Source organism: Corticium candelabrum, chromosome 15 (genome assembly GCF_963422355.1).
Source record: "Corticium candelabrum chromosome 15, ooCorCand1.1, whole genome shotgun sequence".
NCBI lineage: Eukaryota > Metazoa > Porifera > Homoscleromorpha > Homosclerophorida > Plakinidae > Corticium > Corticium candelabrum.
Window position 1 is genome coordinate 4509513 of NC_085099.1, and position 17906 is coordinate 4527418.

Here is a 17906-nt window from a genome sequence, read left to right on the forward strand (position 1 = left end):
CGCTCAAAGTTGACTTATTTGTGTATTCTCGGTAACACTTTTGATGGTAGAAACCTCTCTAGGTGGATCAGTTTGCGTTACAGCACAATTTGAGAAAACGCATGCAATTCGTCTCCTCGGATGGTGGCTACCTCGTGCAAACGAATCCAACTCTGCTGAGAAACTGCCACCAACTTTGTGTCTAGACCACTCAGAACTTTCTCCTGGAATTACAAATGCATTTGCTCCAACTAAAAAGTGGTACTTTTGCTGCTGGAGGATTCAAACTTGCCGAAACTGCATATAATTCCTCTGCAGATGACCACTGTCTGCTTGACCACTCAAATCGACTTCCATTACCACAAAATTATGGTGCTGATAGATAGTTATCTAGAAGCGTCTAGACGGTGCTCGGTACACAAATTGATTCAAAGACAGTTGTGTTCAACTATCTATATAAAGTAGTGTATTTCAAAGACAACAATAGATACAAGCTAGATGGAATACAAGGTAAACAAATTTCGCTCTACGCAGAAATTTAATTAACGAATAAACAAAGTCTGCAGCTAAATTAATTTTAGACTCTGATCGATCTCGAACTGACACTATGACTCAACAGCGATGAACGTATTACATGAACTTCCAAGACGTGAACCAACGTGAGCTTTCAGTAAGTCATCGGTCAAGAAACCGGTTGGTACGTGTACGTACACGCCGAAGAGAGAGGTCAAAGTAAGTCGTCTCCTAACATTCGGTTTCTAGATATTCTTGCGCCTGGTAAAAACTAATACAAAGCTAGACTCGTACCCAGTCCTCCTCCTCGCTCGCGCTCCACGTGTTTTGGCACGTGCTTTTTGTTCCACTCGCCAGGACAAGGACTGGTAACATATTATGTCACGTGAAGAACTGGTCAAAACTGCAACGCAAGACGAAAAAATGTTGTTACAAGGGCACGCGTAGGATCCTATTAGAATGAATTGAGTAGCAATTACCTTGAAGATTAGACGGTTATTAGCAATTGTTGTCGTCACGCAAGGTGCAAGCTCATTAGTATCTCTGCTGTGGACATCATGACAACGTCGTCTTCTCCAGCCAGAATTGACAGAGATGTCTCTAGCTGCACAGTACCCCTTGATTAAGATATATACTGGGTTTGAATTTAATTGAAAGTTGCCTTTCCTCAATACTAGTCATTCGAATATTTGGAATCTGTCGACTGGTTTTGACATATCTGACCACCACTAGGCAAATATGTAGTTTCAGAAGTAAAACTTTGCATAAAAACTTCTATTTACTGTATTAATATTTTGAAAAAGTTTTAATGATTAATATTAATATTTACATAATATAAATTTTGACTCAACTCTGGCTGTGTACAGCAAGACCTGTATGTAGCTATAGTATAATATAAAATGGTTGAATATTGTAAATACACATTTATTACATTCTAGTTATATTTCTATTGATGGTTTGAATTGAGTAAGATATATACTAAGTTTGAATTTAATTGAAAGTTGTCTTTTCTTAATACTAGTCATTCGAATTTTTGAAATCTGTTGATAGGTGTTGACATATGTGACCACCACTTTGGCAAATATGTAGTTTCAGAAGTAAACTTTGATACAAACTTTATTTACTGCATTACTTTTTTTGAGAAAGTTTTAATGATTGATATTAATATCTACATCTTATTGATTAAATACAATTATTGTCCAACTGACTGTCAAAGCAAGAAGTATACGTAGAACAGCAAGATCTTGATGTAGCTATATTATATGGGTGACTATAGATTGATACACACACTTTCCATCCTAGTTATATTTGTATCAAGTTCAAAGCGTGGTCTCTATGATTACAGATCTACTTCGATATCATTGAGAGCTTCAACAATTACATGCCTCCTCTTACAAGTACTGATGCACACTTGCAAAGTAATCTATTTACAGAAAGTACAAGATGTATATGCGCCAGCTGGACATCGAAAGTTTACATTCCATGGAAAGGTTGCTTCTCCTGAGAAGTCCAAGTCACCATTCAGTCTTTGATTCCCTTACATCAGATATGCAGAATATCTCTGGCATGTTCTTTACCCAGATGATGTAGAAGAAACAACATCAAATGGGCTGGAAGACAACAAACTATTTGACTAAGATTCATTTTACTGACTTTTTGCCTTCTTCGCTGTTGACGTGAACGTCGACAGAACACCAAGTTGATCAACAACATTTTCAAACTGAGGCCCCTTTAAAAATATCCGCTTGCGTGTACTGCTCGAAGAGCGCGTAAAACATAACAATTCGTTTATCTTGAAAACCAGGCCGTGACATGCCTAACGGCCTTTGCAATGTATTGCCTGCGGCCATTGATTGTAGGCAACAATATTAATGTCAGGGCATTGCTTGGTGTCACTGAACCCTGGAAGAGCTGTCAGACAGACAGACGGATAGACAGATCGTTTATTGATTTTAAACTTTAAAAGATACAACAAAAGCAAACTTTCAAATATAAACAATAGACAGCACAGATGGACAGACAGACAGACAGGCAGACAGACAGACACTGTTCAGTTTTTTGTTCTTTAGTTCCCATTGTAAGACCGTGCTAGGGTCAACTGTAGTGTATCGTGTATTGCTTAGTTTGACTTAGCCTGTAATAGTTCTGATTTATGAAAATATAATACCATTGACAAACAGACAGATTGTACTTGTTGGCGGCTCTGCTGGACACTCATGTAGTTAGTGTTGCTGTTTTTGCCGTAGCTATGATATATCAAATATATTTATTTTGATAGACAGACAGACAGACAGACGGACGGACAGACAGACAGACAGACGGACAGACAGACAGGCAAACAGATAGACAGACAAACAGACAGACAGACAGACAAACAGACAGTAGACAGTAGGACGTACAAACAGAATTTAAAGTAGGGCTTTGTGCTGGCCATATGTTGTCGACAGAATGATTCTGTGATTCCCAGACTGAATGATCTTGGCTCTATAAAGAAGTAAATTATTATTTGCAGTATTCTAGCAATCTTGGTGATTTTCCTCAGCAACACGTAGCAGAAATGTTGCTCAAGAATTGGTAACCATTTCTAGTTCCATTGATAGTAACGAGAAAGTTGACTCTATCATACTGCACATTCGGTCTCACGCTTACTAGCGCCATCGGTCCATTCTTCACGGTTTTGCCTTGTCCAAGCCACTCTAATGTGTTGTCTACTCGCTGTTAGTTTGAGCTCTAAGAAGGCTACTTTTAGAGGTAAACAGACGAACAGCACGTGAGGGAGGGGTCACTAGGTGTAAAAGATGTCAAGCAGCGTCGAAACAAGTTGTACTCGTGTGGAAAGCAAGTGCGTTGCTCTGCAAACTGCGCTCGATGCTGTAAAGACCGGGAAAATGAGTTATCGCGAGGCTACTGCAGCATATGGCGTGCCTAGAAACACCATCTACAGTCATCTTCATCAGGTTGTGACACAATCATTGGCAGGTCGTCCGCGTGTTCTCAGTGACTTAGAAGAGACTGTTATGGTACGTTGCTGCTTGGCACTGGCTAGTTTTGGATACCCAGCTACCCGTGACGTCGTTGGAGCTGTTGCTACCTTCATGATAGCAGCAGAATAAACCCATTTCAAGGAGGAGTACCAGGACACAAATGGTGGAGAGGATTTTTGAAGCGTTGGAAAGAGCTAATGGCTGGTACTTTGCGTAGTACCAGTTCCACTAAAATGGGTTACCCATTGGATCGTTGTGTTGACAGTGTGACGGTGGCATTCTGTGCTTTACAAAGTTTCTTTGGTGCAGATTCTAGATAATCATACAATCGTTGCAATCAAATTCCACGCCAAATGCCGCCTACTTGCAGACTGTGCATTTCCCCGCTCACAAGGACGTTCCGTCGCCTCTGGACTAGGAAATATGAGTCTACTTACTGATCTACTTCGTGTAAGTTCCTGCTTACTTCCAGAATCTTGCCAACGTACGGATTTTCAATTTCCACTAGAGCACCTGTACAGACCGGTTGCACTCACGTGAGCTAAACTGACCAATCCACGCGTCAAGCACAGCCGGAACATTTTCGATAAGTTAGAGGCCTGTTTTCCTCAGTTATCGCGACAGATCGTTATATTCCGACAGTCGACGTCGGGACAATGCTAAATTGCAGTACGCTGATGGTCGAGACCTTTACGAAATTTCCCTCAGCGAATTGTCCGAAGACGTCGACGTGTGGCTGCAGCGACGACCTGCATCCACGCTGGATGAAGTTTTTCTCTGAAAGCAAACTGTTTTGAAATCGGAATGCCGTATATATTGTTGCCAGTTCCTCCTGAAGACAGTGCAACGGCTTCTTTATCCTGTCAACATCTTCACTACTAGGTCTGCATGCATGCTATCGCTCCCATGCACTACTACATTGTCATCAGTTTCAAGTCGTCTGTAATTTCGCTTGCACGTGCACTGCAATCAAATGGAGGAACGGTTTAGTCGTCTTCTTCTAATCGCAGTCTCTTTGCATCTCTTTTACTGTACTCGTTCGCACCGTTCTGTCGTCACAATGAATGCCTTGACGAATATAGCAGTTTTTGACTAGAAACCTAGTCAGGATTCGTTTGATCTTTCGTTGCAGAAGATTTTACGCTTACGAAGTGATCGGAACAGACGCATGTGTACTTCAAACGGATCTGTGTCAGGTCTTTTCTGTTGATGGCAGCAATCCAAGCCCCTTGTCGTTCCGTCAGTTTTTTTGAAATTTCTCGCCTTTGACAGTCACAATCGCTGGCAAACAAACGAACTAATGTGTCTGTCTTCTTACTTTAACAAATCAGCTAGCCATTCACGTCAACCTCTTGTAAACTTCCATAAAACCCAGCTATAGAGTAATGAGTAACTGTTATGTATGTGTTACAACTTTTATAGTTTGTATTATGATGATTCTTAGCAAAACCTCACCTATAGTCTTTACCTTAAAATCCCCACATTTGGACTTCGCGGCATTTTTCTGATTGTTAAATTAGTAATGTTTATGCGCTAGGGTTTCAGATTATGCACTGAACATGAGATACATAAACTTTGCGCCCTTATCTAGTACCTAACTGTCTATTAAGTGCATGAATATTGCCACAATTTTCTTTACTCTTGTTGTTAGAGATATACGTGAGTGACTGCTAAACATGCAGCTGCTGCTCTCTAGACAATAACAACCGCATTAGACTTGCAAATTGGTAACAGAAAGAATATATTTAATAAGTCACACCACATACCGAATAACTAATTCTATATCAACATCCATTCTGCTAACTCTACAACGACAGTCATTACTGTTACGGTAATGAAAGTCATTCAAAATGTCAGTCTGTTTTTTCGTGTTACTGTGTTATAACGCTTGTTAATTGACTTAAGATTCCTGCGGTTTCCTTGCCAAAACTTTCAATAATGTAAGTGAAAAGGCAGCCTCGTCGCCGTTCCCTGTTTTGTACCGGTTATTCAACTGATGCAGACCGTCGTCTGTCAGCTTACTGGGCTGGAAATTGGGAATGGAAGCTTTTAGAAATTGAAGTATTGCATCCAGATTTGGCCCTGCCTTCTCTGTCCTGAACACCTCTGACAGTTCGACAACAAATCCGGCATCACTGCAGTGTTGCAGCCACACAGAAGGAACGTCCATCTTAATGCCAGATGCAGACTCTTCGTCTACGTTTGGCTCAGTCAGACGGAAAATATCACGAACGATGGCATTGGGCTGTGGCTGATTGGTTTCAAGCACGAACGTAAGTCGTCCTCCTGGTTTCAAACTGTCATACATCTGATGCATCATTTCTGCACGTTCGGCACGTTCAAACCAGTGGAACACGTAATTGCTAAATATTCCATCAAATGGACCAAGCGGAAGTGCTTCACGAATGCTACCCAACTGAAACGTTACAGGGATATCATCCATCTTCTTTACCTGCTCGTTTGCTACAGCGATTCTGCACGAGTCAGGATCAACACCGACCACACGACCAGAGTCACCAACGAGAGATGCCAACTGCATAGTCAGTCGTCCGGTACCGCAGCCGAGATCGAGAATGGACTCTCCACGCTTTGGTTTCAGCATCTCGTGAATGACTGAACAACCATCTCGAAATTGTAAATCCGACTGGTGGTGGTACATGTCAGCGTTGTTTAGCACACGCAATGTAGACATTGTGACCAAAACACGTTAGAAAAAAAGAAGATAGTAAAAGGATAATTTCAATGCGCTCTCCAACGAGTATAGCTCCTCGACAGCTAGCTGAGAAACTGAGCCAAAGAGACGGTTTATATAGCCGTCTAGTAGATCTGCATGCGCTCTGCCTGCCTAATGTAATAGGATGAGTCAGCTGTCACTTAATTGCAATGTTTACGTTTTGTCGTCTTAAAATATCCATAAAAGCACTATACAGTCGACAAGTTAACTAAGTAATCATGCCATCTGCGCTTCCTTTGAAAGCTACACGGCATCAGTTCAACAACGACACAGTACATTGTCAAAGTCTGTTAGACCGTCTACGTACTACTAGCTGATCCCGCCATCACTCTATAGCTCCAAACCCCAAATATTCCCCAGATGCGTTGAGCATGTCATTGCCCCATACATACTCATAAATATGAATATCGTTTATCAATAAACACAATGCATGCATTTGTTGCATGTAATTGCTAGTTAAACCGCGACGATGTCAGCTGACGTTTTTGTAAAATACTTCCGACTCTGTACGGATGTCTAGAAAAACGACCAGCCGTTGGTCGCGTTGAGGTTGTGCTAGCCGGGCTGTTCGTCTTGAGTCCGTAGATAACAACAACTTGCAATTGAAGCAGTTTGACTAAACATCAGTTACAGTACGGCTTCAACTGACTCGCACGGCGTCAGCTGACTCTACTTCCGTGACAGCTAACGTGTTTATTTCCAGATGTTTATTTCCAGATGATTACTTTCGGATGTTTATTTCCGGATGTCTATTTCCGGATGTTTATTTCCGTGACAGCTGACGTGTGGCGCATTAGTAGGTTACTAGTACCACCCGCCCTAGGGGCGGTGGCAATCTGGGCGCGGTGGCAATCTATCTTTGTACGCCACTTCTGCAGCAAAGACGCTACTTCCGGGAGACTGGCGTCACGCCGATAGGCGCCTTACAGACAGACAGACAGACAGACATGTGGACAAACGGAAGTGGGCATTCCCGAGCATCTCAAACACGTCACATCCGCATACTCGGCACTTCCGCGAAGACACGGTCGCGTAGCAATGTAATTATAGGTTAATTTCAGCACCCAAAGCAACAGTCTCGCGTAGCCAGACCCTTTTCCGCCGCGTCATCATTCCGGGCGAAATGGGGTCTGGTGAACAGCCTTTGATGTCGCTGTGTGCCGCGTAGCCAGAAATCGGCTATCTAAAGACCGGATTTGGTTTCTCAAACGTTTCACTAAAGACCAGAATGGTATGCACGCAGTGCAATCCTATCTCATTAGCTTCTCTTGTTTTGTAGAGAACAACTCGAACACTACGGCTAGAGTCGTTGCTGTTTGTGAAATCTGCATGTCTACAGCAGCGATTAAATGCGGCCGCGGGAACGTTGACGTCGGCAGGCTCGACGTCGTACGTCTAACGTTGTGCGCTTGTGTCACAACGGCGACTGAATGCGCACGCACTGAATGGATGTGAACGTACTCGATGCTGTTTGCTGTTTTGACGCCTAAAGCGACCAAATGCAAAATAAAAAATAAAAAATAGACAGACAAATAAAAATAATAAATTTTAATAAAAATAAAAATAATGATAAAAAATTGACTGACAAATGCAAAAATGAATGATTGTTGTTGTTGTTGTTGTTGTTGTTGTTGTGTGTGTGCGTGCATGCGTGCGTGTTGTGGTGTGTGTGTGCGTGTGTGCGTGCGCGCGAGGGTGTGTGTGTGCGCGTGCGTGCGTGTATGTAGATTTGTCTCTAGAGTAACACGTGGACCCGCCCTACAGTGAGATTTTGAGATGGGGGCTACTCTATGCGCCAAAGAATGGACGACTGGCGAACGTTAATTTTTACTTCTTCTTCGCTTAGATGTAGCTACTATATAGGTGTTCGCGCAATTCCTACCGCCCACAGGGCGGGTGGGGGCGAACGGATCGAGTTTGTTTGCTCAATCAATTAACCGAGTATGCAGATGTGACGTGCGCTTGCCAGCCACTGTACTAGCCTCGCCCAGACGCAGTGTGGATTGCAGCCCCGGATGCGCTGCCATCACCACTACGTCTGGTATGGTACCGCCTTTCTGGGCGGGAGTAAGTATGTAATCAAATTCTTCAGCGCGTGTGATACTAATGTTATTAGCTGGGAACCGAGCTTTCAATTGGACTTTGACGTTGTTCTAGCCTCTGCACTTGTCAATATTGCGATTTTAGGCCGCTGTCAAGCGTTAGTAAGAGATTGCAGCTACTTTAGAGAGCGTAGCGGTGAAATGGAAGATCAGAAATGGCACTTGCAGTGCACCATACGCCTTTGAACGCGTACACAGGTTCTCAGTTGAAGCTGCGATGCGTCTTATGCCTCTGCTGCAATGCATTGTACTGCTGCCTACGTACTGCACGCTAATTAGCGAAGATCTCACGCGACAGTCGTTTCCTGTAATCTACTACACCGACAAAGTACACTTGTAACTGACACTAATCATGTCCCTAGGGACATGATTCACTAATCATGTCCCTAGGGACATGATTAACGGTGACCGCAAAGGGCGGTACCATACCAGACGTAGTGGCGATGGCAGCGCATCCGGGGCTGCAATCCACACTGCGTCTGGGGCGAGGCCACCACTGTACGCCATCCTCTAATTCCCAGAGTACAAGATGGGCCAGCTCACCGGGCCGCTTTTGCGTGCGTGCGTATGTCAAGGAAGGTGCGTCTTCCTTCTTTGCAGAAGTGGCGTACAACGATAGATTGCCACTGCCCATATGGCGGGTAGTATCGTATAGATAAGTGAATAACTGGTCCTACATGTGTACATGTTTGGCTACCGTTTTGAGTAATGGCCCTCCCACCTGCTGTTTAGCTAATTAGCCCGTTTGAGCATGTATTTTGACAATGGCGCATCTCTCCCGTAGGTACATCTTCTAAAAATCACTATAAATCTACCTCGACAGCTACAGGCCTGCCACTTCGTACGACGGTTGTCGTCAACGTCACCTGACCGTCGCCCAGCACAAAAAGTTTGATATCAATGCCTACTGCGGTATCCACTAGGAAACGCCCCTTCAACATTGTGGGTCTAGCGCAGAACTTGGAATGAAGTCATACAGGCACAAAAACGAATTCGGAGATGCAACAGACTCAACTCATAAACATTGCTTATCCCGGCATACCTTGGGACAGTGCAAAATCAGGCTATGGAAGAAACAGTAGTAAGCTACACAAACTATTGTAAAACTACTTACAAAGTAGAAATAACCAACTGTACACATCTATCTACACTATCTACAAAACTATTACTCTCAACACAGCACGTCCTCTACTTGTACGGCACACAGCTTCAAGCTTCTGTTCGACAGCGACCACGCCCTGACCACATCTCTGACCAGACCGTGCGCAAAAACCTGAAATGACCCCCCGAATGCCGCAACAAGTGTGCAACAGCAAACCTTCTGTACGTAGAGACATCTGGTATTCACCTACGCCGTTCTACCAACTAGCGCGACAGTGCATTCTTGTAGACATCCGGTTCTGTTGCCAACAACAAAGCGACCAAAAGTATGACGACGCTTGAACGAAAAAATCCCTTGAGTGACGAAACAGCAATCCCAACCACGTTTAGACGAACCTATGGATTACGAAACAATACCTCTTCTCTTCCCAAGCTTCGCTGACCTCCTCTCAATCCTCCTCTCGGTGTGCTGGACGGCCGATTTCGGCCGAAGTGAAAATGTCAAACTACGGGTCGGAAACTCGTCAATCAAGCACGATCAGACTCTCTACGCCTTCTTCTTCATCTTTCTCCAATAGGGAATATCGTCGGGATCGACAAAAAGGAACGACATGAAGATTTAATAATTCATCTCTATGATTGGTTGTATGTAATTGCTAAGTTTGAAGCCCGTACAGCGACTCCTTCTAGTGTAACTCTATTTTTAGGTTTGGCGAGAACACTCGCCAAGTTACGTCACATTTAGCGCACTTCGATTATGCTCCTAACATGCTCTAGATAGACGTTCGAAAGACGAAACTTGGCATAATGCATCGCTAGCGTATACTCTAACGGTTCTCATTTAGCCGTTACCAAAACTTGCGCGTGTAACGAGAAAACGGAAGTCTGGTAACGGAGGTCATGCCTCATACGGGACACGTGATTCAGTCAAATTGCTTCAAACCGCTTCAGTTGCAAGTTGTTGGTGCTAGGGACTGTCGATTATTGAAACTTGCCTAGACAGCCCTTCTATATCTAACTTGTTATTACGTTTGCGTTACGTGTCAGGTACGTAGTTCACGTACTTACCTTAACTCCGCCTCCCTTTGTCTCAACGTAGACGGGTTTCTTCTAAACGAGCCTTTGTTTCTGTTTTTAAAACATAGCTCAAAAGAATCGCTAATAAATTGTCTATCGAATGAACCTACTTTGAGCTGTGTACGCGCTAGGATTCGCTAGATATCGTTGCTGCTGGTACGTCACACCCTCACACGTCAGGTCGGATTCTTGCCACGTGACTTCTCCGTTGGATATCCGCCTTCCTGAATATCGCTAGCCAATCAAAATATTTTTAGCCGTTAGATACACCTTTTGGGCGTCTCCTAGCATACGGGCAATATTTTAGCGGCGCATGCGGCTCGTAAGAATGTCTGGTGACTTCGGGAAGACATTTGAGTTAGAAACAACGCCTGTCGATGTTTTTTGATCTGAGTTTTACCCGAAGCCCGGATTTCCGGGCTGAGGGTATAGTAATCGTTCGATGACCCACCGACCGACCGTATTAATACTCGATTAGCGTCGATGCAAATGAAGCTATTCCAACCAATAGACGAGAAGTGGTGTCATTACCGACTAATAGATGAACGTGATGTCATCATGAAGCTCCACCTCTCTTTGTTTGGCAGCTGCTACAAGGCAACAACTAGACGTCTAGCTAGAGAAGCGGCACAGACAACGAGACGCCTAGAGAAGCTGCACAAAGAACGAGACGTCTACATTCTTGTGAGCTGAAATTCGGTGGTGAGCTGGTTCTTTTGCTCTACATTTGTAACATATGTTTCCCACCAATAAACAGAACAATGATCACGCGTTACTTGATCGCGTAAGGCGAAGATGGCCAGTAGCGTCGAGGCTCTCCGACTTGTAACATTTGGCTTGTTCCAGCACTTTGAAGCAGCCTGATCTACATTTGTAACGTGCATGCTTCCTCTATTACGACAACAACCAGACGTCTAGAGAAGCTGCACAAACAACACTAGATTGTTGTGAGCTGGATCGGTGGTGAACTGTTTCTTTTGTTGTACGCGAGGGTCTAGCACCTAGAAACAACGTCTAGTCTAACTACATTTGTAACGTTCATGTTTCCCCACATCTAATTTTGTTTTGGCTCTGGTGTTACCTATGCCACGCCTAAACAGTCCGTCAGCCAAGGCTTGGTTTTGCGGGGGCCAGGCTAGAATTGATTTTTATATCCGGGAACTTTTCGCGGTGGTTGCGTTCGGAAATCTACTGGAAAGAAGGACACTAGGACGAAGATCACTGTCTGTAGAAGATGTGCACGTAAAGGACAACATATTGGCTAAGTCTTATCGAAATCCAATAAAACTGACGAGAGGCTGGCGTATTTGCGACAAATCACGTGGTAGCGTCTCGCTAGTTTTTGAGGACACTGCCGTTTCTTGGCGTTTTTCCACCAAGAACTTAGTAAATTGTAAAGAGGGCATGTGATCGCGTTTTACTGCATTCTAAAATCTGGTGTGCATCTACAAAAAGTTTCTGACCCCAAACTTGACGCACTGTGCAGTAATGGGAGTAAGAATCGTCAAGTATAAACCACGGTTCTGCGCCTCAGCAGTCTTCTAGGGTGGGATATCGCTACTCTGTTGAGATTTCTTTGCGCTGAGTGCTGTTGTCAACGAGTTACGATATTCCTTTACTTCTTTGTAATATGAGTTCATAATTATAATGTTCGCTTGTTCTGTTCTTCTGTAAATCTATCAAATTGATTTTCGAGTTTGCTGATAGTTGTAAGTGTTTGATAATACATGTGTAAGGAGTCATAACTAGCCAAGGGGATTGATGTTGAAGAGATGTAGAGGCTGAACTGTTTGTTCATGCATTTTGGTACGTACTCTACATATGCATCTAGGGTAGGTGTACCTAATAGTGGACACTCCTCAGTAATTTGAGTTACAATCGCTGTTTTGTCTGGTAGTCTACACGAAGAGACAGAGAAACATGGCCGATATACGCACCAATGTCTAGGCTTTGTAACGGTACCTGTACGACTAGAATCGCACAACGTCAACTAGCGCACTAGCACAATATACGGAACAACGTCTGTAAACAGCCTGGACTGTCAGTGGATAGTCCGGCCATTTAATTTTCTAAATTTCAATTTTTATGTTTTGGTTTTTCAATTTTCAATTTTTATTTAATTTTTGAAATTTTTAATTTTTAATTGTTTATTTTTTATTTTTTATTTGCTTCTTATTTAAAATTTTGTGTTTATTAAATTTTAACTTTTACTTTTTAATTTTCTTTTTTTTCCATATTATTTTTTTGTACAATGGTTTTTCATCTTTTGATGATTGATTCTTGTAATCTTTAGATTTATCTTCTAGAGTTTGATTTTTAGGCACCATGTGCCCAATACTAGAAACTTGAACGCGCAGTTCGCTTTTCTATTTCTAACATGAATAGAAATAGAAAATAGAAAATTGAAATGACTCAGGAGACTAGACACAGTGGGGGTCTCAGCGGGGCTTCCATTCGTACGCGTGTCTCAGGAGATAACATTTCCAACACACAAGCAAGTGTTTGTTTTTACTTTGCTTTCCGTCACGTGCCAAACCACGTTGGCAGCTCTTGACAACTCCGCTCTGACACACAACGTTGTGCCAGTGAATACCTCGGTCCCTAGCTGTATAGGTACGTGCATTGTACACAACACGCTACCTATACCGTAGATGAACCGGTTGGAGAGAAATGCTACGAATATCTAGCTCTACTAGATATGTACTGTACCTAGATAGGCTCCGCCCTAGAAGATCGCCGAGTTGGCAACCGTGGTGAAGAAGTATACAGACTCGTTTGTTGTCTAGGAAACATCGAGACACAAATAAAACATCAAAACCGTCAACCTATACTACAAGTAGTACAAGTAGTAGACTGCGCGCTTTTACGGGCACACTACTAGGTCTACACGGTACCGTACAAGGATGGGCGTGGTACTCAGTAGCAGGTCACATTTCTTCATTTCGTCGGACAAGGAACTACCAATTGTGTTTCCATCTGCCACAACCCAAGGTGCTGGAGCCTTCTCGTCACGCATCTTGACTGCAGATATGAACGTACGGGTCGACAATGACAGCCCAGACATCACCGAGTGACACGGTAGAACTCTACCATCATTGTCTAACACTATTGACTCTAGTACAGTAGCTATACTCAGCATTGGCATAGTAGTCTACTTAGTAACTAGCTGTAGCTAGCTGTAGCTTACTAGCTACAGGCATGACCTTGTTCTTTCAGTTGTAGCCGCACACTTTTCTACGTTAGTTGAGTTAATTAATTGAGTTGAGTTGAGCAAATAGAGTTCAGAAGGCGTTTTAGAACGATGGACGTGCATGTCTGTTTGCTTGGTGAGTTGTGCGACGTCATGCAAATGAAGAAATGTGACCTGCTATAGAGTACCACGCCCACCCTTGTACGGTACCGCGTAGTGTGCCCGTGAAAGCGCGTAGTCTACTACTTGTAGTAGGTTGACGGGTTCGATGTTTCAATTGTGCCTCAATTTTTCTTAGACAACGAACGAGTCTGTAGACTTCGTCACCACAGTTGCCAACTCGGCGATCCACTAGTGCGAAGCCTAGCTAATTAGCTAAATACATATGTAATATATATTCGTAGCATTTCCTCTCCAATCGGTTCATCTACGGCAAAGGTAGCGTGTTGTGTACAATGCACGTACCTACACAGCTAGGGACCGCGGTATTCACTGGCACAGCGTTGTGTGTCAGAGTGGAGTTGTCAAGAGCTGCCAACGTGGTTTGGCACGTGACGGAAAGTAAAGTAAAAACAAACACGTGCTTGTGTGTTGGAAATGTGATCTCCTAAGACACGCGTGCGAATGGAAGCCCCGCTAAAAACCCCCTCTGAGACCCCTGCTGTGTCTAGTGTCTTGGGTCATTTCAATTTTCTATTTTCTATTCATGTTAGAAATAGAAAAGCAAACTGCGCGTTCAAGTTTCTAGTTTTGAGCACATACCTGCCTAAAAATCAAACTTTAATAAAAAAGATAAATCTAAAGATTACAAGAATCAAACATCAAACGATGAAAATCATTTTACAAAAAATAAAAAGGGATGGTAAAAAAATAAAAATTAAAAGTTAAAATTTAATAAAAAAATTTTAAAATAAGAATGCAAGCAAAAATTTAAAAATTAAAAATTAAAATTTGTAAAGAATTAACTAAAAATTGAAAATTAAAAAATAAAAACATAAAATTGAAATGTAGAAAATTAAATGGCTGGACCATCCACTGACCCTTGACGAGGGGTGTATCCTAACTGTGAACATTTTTTTCTCCGTCACAGAAAGCGACCAAGCCTGAGTAACAGCTGGACTAGATACCTGAATGGTTGCCTCACAAGCTGGTATTTTGGGCTGCGATCAAAACCATGTTCTGTGGTGTATCACCTCTGCCTGAAATGGCGTCGTGCCTTTCAAATGTTGCAGAAACCAAGTGTTCTGTGTACGGTACAATGCAGGAAACGATCAATCATGTTTAGATGAACGCCTGAACTGTAAACTGTGGTTCTAGCATCTTTTTGCGTTGCTGGTGGAGCTGATTATTGATATCAGACAAGGTAGTTTTGACCTTCCACCTATCCTAGGTGAGTTTGTAGGTTTTCATTTTGTGTCTTATTGTTGCCAGATCTAGTAGCAGTGAAGACAGTCAAGGACTACTAATGTCGCTGATATTGACATTCCACCTACTTTGTTTGTTCTCATTTCATACCCTATTGTGGCCAGATGTAGTAGCAGTGAAAACAGCTAGATTGTCAGTAGATTACCAATGTCTAGATGTAGTGTGAGTGAAGCTATTCAGGTGTTTACTGGACTGGAATGACACGTTCGCTCCATGCACATAATGCGCTTCTCTAGCACGTTACAAGTCAACATAACTAGGCTCAAAACTTTACCAAGGTACTCGATAATTGCTTATTTAACTAACATCAGGGCACTTTCATGATTCAACAAAAGATCGATTCGTATACCTCGAATTTGTGGACGTGATGGGAGGAACCTTGTAGGTGCGAACAGTTTCGGTCGTGAATCATGGTGGTACACCACAGAACATGGTTTTGATTGAGGCCCAAAATACCAGCTTGTGAGGCAACCATTCAGGTATCTAGTCCAGTTGTTACTCAGACCTAGTCGCTTTCTGTGAGGAAGAAAAATGTCCACAATTAGGATACACCCCAGTTTGGGCTGTTCACAGACGTTATCCCGTATATTTTGCTAGTGCGCTAGCAGACGTTGTGCGATTCTAGTCGTAGAGACATTGTTCCAAAGCTTAGACATTGGTGCGTACATCGGACATGTTTCCCTCTCTCTCCGTTGCAGGTTACCAGAGAAACAGCGTTTGTAATTCAAATTACCCGAGAGTGTCCACAATTAGGTACACCTACCCTACTATGGGGAAGAGAAAAAGTAGGAAAACTGTTCATCCTGGAAGAGATTGCCAGTCTTGTGCTAGATGTGGCACCACTGCAGAGTTCCAGAAAATTGAAAGAAGAGTTGAAACAGTAGGTAGTGGCTGCTCTTGAAATCAAATCAACCCAAGTCTTGCTTGTGTCACAAATGTGAACAATAATCACTCATAGTATTAATTATTATCAAAACATCACTATCACACGACCATAAATTCATTAGAGAAAGTCTCTTACTAGAAGAATAATGAGTATGTACTACAAGTATAAGCAAACGAGATCAATTTTCCAATAATTATAAAGGGCATGTAACTGCAATTTATTATTAATAGATAGTTATTAAATTAATTGATTAGTTGATTAACTGTTGCAGTCATTACCTGAATATACTGTACTAGACACGTTCAATAGTCTAATTTGTTGCTGTGATACAGACCTGCGTTGTGTATTACATCAGACAATTCTTTTCAAGACATGCACAGATCAACATTTAATTAGCCAAAAGCTAAACAGTAGAATACGCTAGCAAGTAGTTTGACAAGTTGTACAGTGTGTACAGTAGCCTTACATTCAGTCACTGCCGACTCTGGCGTGGCTTTGACGTTAGCATCAGCGGTAATGCAAGGTGATTACAACAAGTGGCATTCGTAGATATGAGCACACGTATCCTAATCCTGTTACTCTAAAATACTACGTACGATTTTTGGTACGGATGGCGCTCCATACACACAGCCGTCTCATAGTTTTCTGACAACACGGTACGATGATAGCATGGTAGACAAGCTTCTACTGAGAAAGGCGTCTAGTGGTGTGTCGACTCAACGGTGTTGCAGTGCGTAGTTGAGTTGTCACTTCCGGTGTAGCATGGCGTTCACCATGCAACTTTCCTCTCCCAAACGGGGCTCAAATCGCGCTGTTGACTTCGCAGGTGTTCGAACAACGAGCCCGTATGTGATACTATGTAACACATGTCTTCCGGGACCGCCGATGAGTCTCAATCTTATGTATTGCAATAAAATGCCTACAATATTTTGTCGTGGCGGAGCACGTGGAGCTATATGCGGGGGTGCGGACCAGCGCGCTAGAAAATAAAAGCGAGGCCCTATGGGACGTTGGCTGACGGTCTGTAAAACCGCCCCTAGTTACGACCTCAAAAGCTGCACAAACAATCAGACGCCTATAGAGACGTTGCACAAAGAACCAGACGTCTAGAGAGCGAAGGTTGTAACGCTATGCTTGTTCCATCATTAGTGTCATCTTCTGAAAGCCCAAAACATCGTAGGTGCATGAAATCATGTTTTGTTCACTGAAAATCAGTGCTGCTTCTTTTGTACCTATCTAACCGAAAGCTGGTTTTCGTATGTGCTCTAGACTTCCGCTGTGCGTGGCGGTTGGTGTTGTTGTAGCTGTAAAAATCAGTCTCTTTGTGTGTTATAGCTACAGTACAGTCAGTCGCTCTGTTTCTTGTGAGCTCGAAAATCGGTGGTAAGCTGGGTTTTGGATAATGCGTTCGCAATTTCCGAGCCAGTTTTGTATATGTTTTATAGAATCCATAATATCATGATGATGAGTGAGCCAGGTGGAAGTTCGTTACTGTTAAGAAAAGTTACTGTTAGGTAGCGTCAAGGTCAGGGCTAGGGTTACAGTCAGGGTTAGGATTAGAATTAGAGTCAAGGTTACAGTATTTGCCCCTGCTCATTGTGCCAGCTGCATGTTCTTGCCTTACACACTTTGACTTGCTAAACTGCATCCAGTGTCTCAACCCCTCTGAAATTACTTTATAGAAGACAGTTGTATGTGTAGTTTACTTTGCACCATTCATGTGTGTGAGATCGACTCATTGCAGTAAGATAGTGAGACAGCTGTGTGTGTGTGTGTGTGTGTGTGTGTGTGTGTGTGTGTGTGTGTGTGTGTGTGTGTGTGTGTGTGTGTGTGTGTGTGTGTGTGTGTGTGTGTGTGTGTGTTTTAGTTTGCACCATTCTTGATGAGATCAATAGATTTCAGTAACAATTTACTT

The 17906-nt window shown here is 42.8% G+C and overlaps 1 protein-coding gene across 3 annotated transcripts; it reads right to left on the reverse strand.

Annotated features, from left to right (window-relative positions):
• Window positions 1-325: 325 nt before the first annotated feature.
• Window positions 326-10683, reverse strand: LOC134191619 (ubiquinone/menaquinone biosynthesis C-methyltransferase UbiE-like). Of its 3 annotated transcripts, XR_009971815.1 has the most exons (4): window positions 10601-10683; window positions 10482-10541; window positions 972-1220; window positions 326-895 (listed from the first exon to the last, which is right to left on the reverse strand). XR_009971815.1 is itself a non-coding variant. In XM_062660241.1 (3 exons), exon 3 carries the CDS (start codon window positions 6166-6168, stop codon window positions 5377-5379), a length of 792 nt encoding a protein of 263 aa, XP_062516225.1. In that variant the 5' UTR covers window positions 6169-6263; window positions 10482-10541; window positions 10601-10683; the 3' UTR covers window positions 5188-5376. The 3 variants fall into 3 exon arrangements, 2 of the variants coding, with proteins under 2 accessions (XP_062516225.1, XP_062516227.1); XM_062660241.1 differs by lacking the exons at window positions 326-895; window positions 972-1220 and adding an exon at window positions 5188-6263; XM_062660243.1 differs by lacking the exons at window positions 326-895; window positions 972-1220 and adding an exon at window positions 5188-6321.
• Between the last annotated feature and the right edge of the window lie 7223 nt (window positions 10684-17906).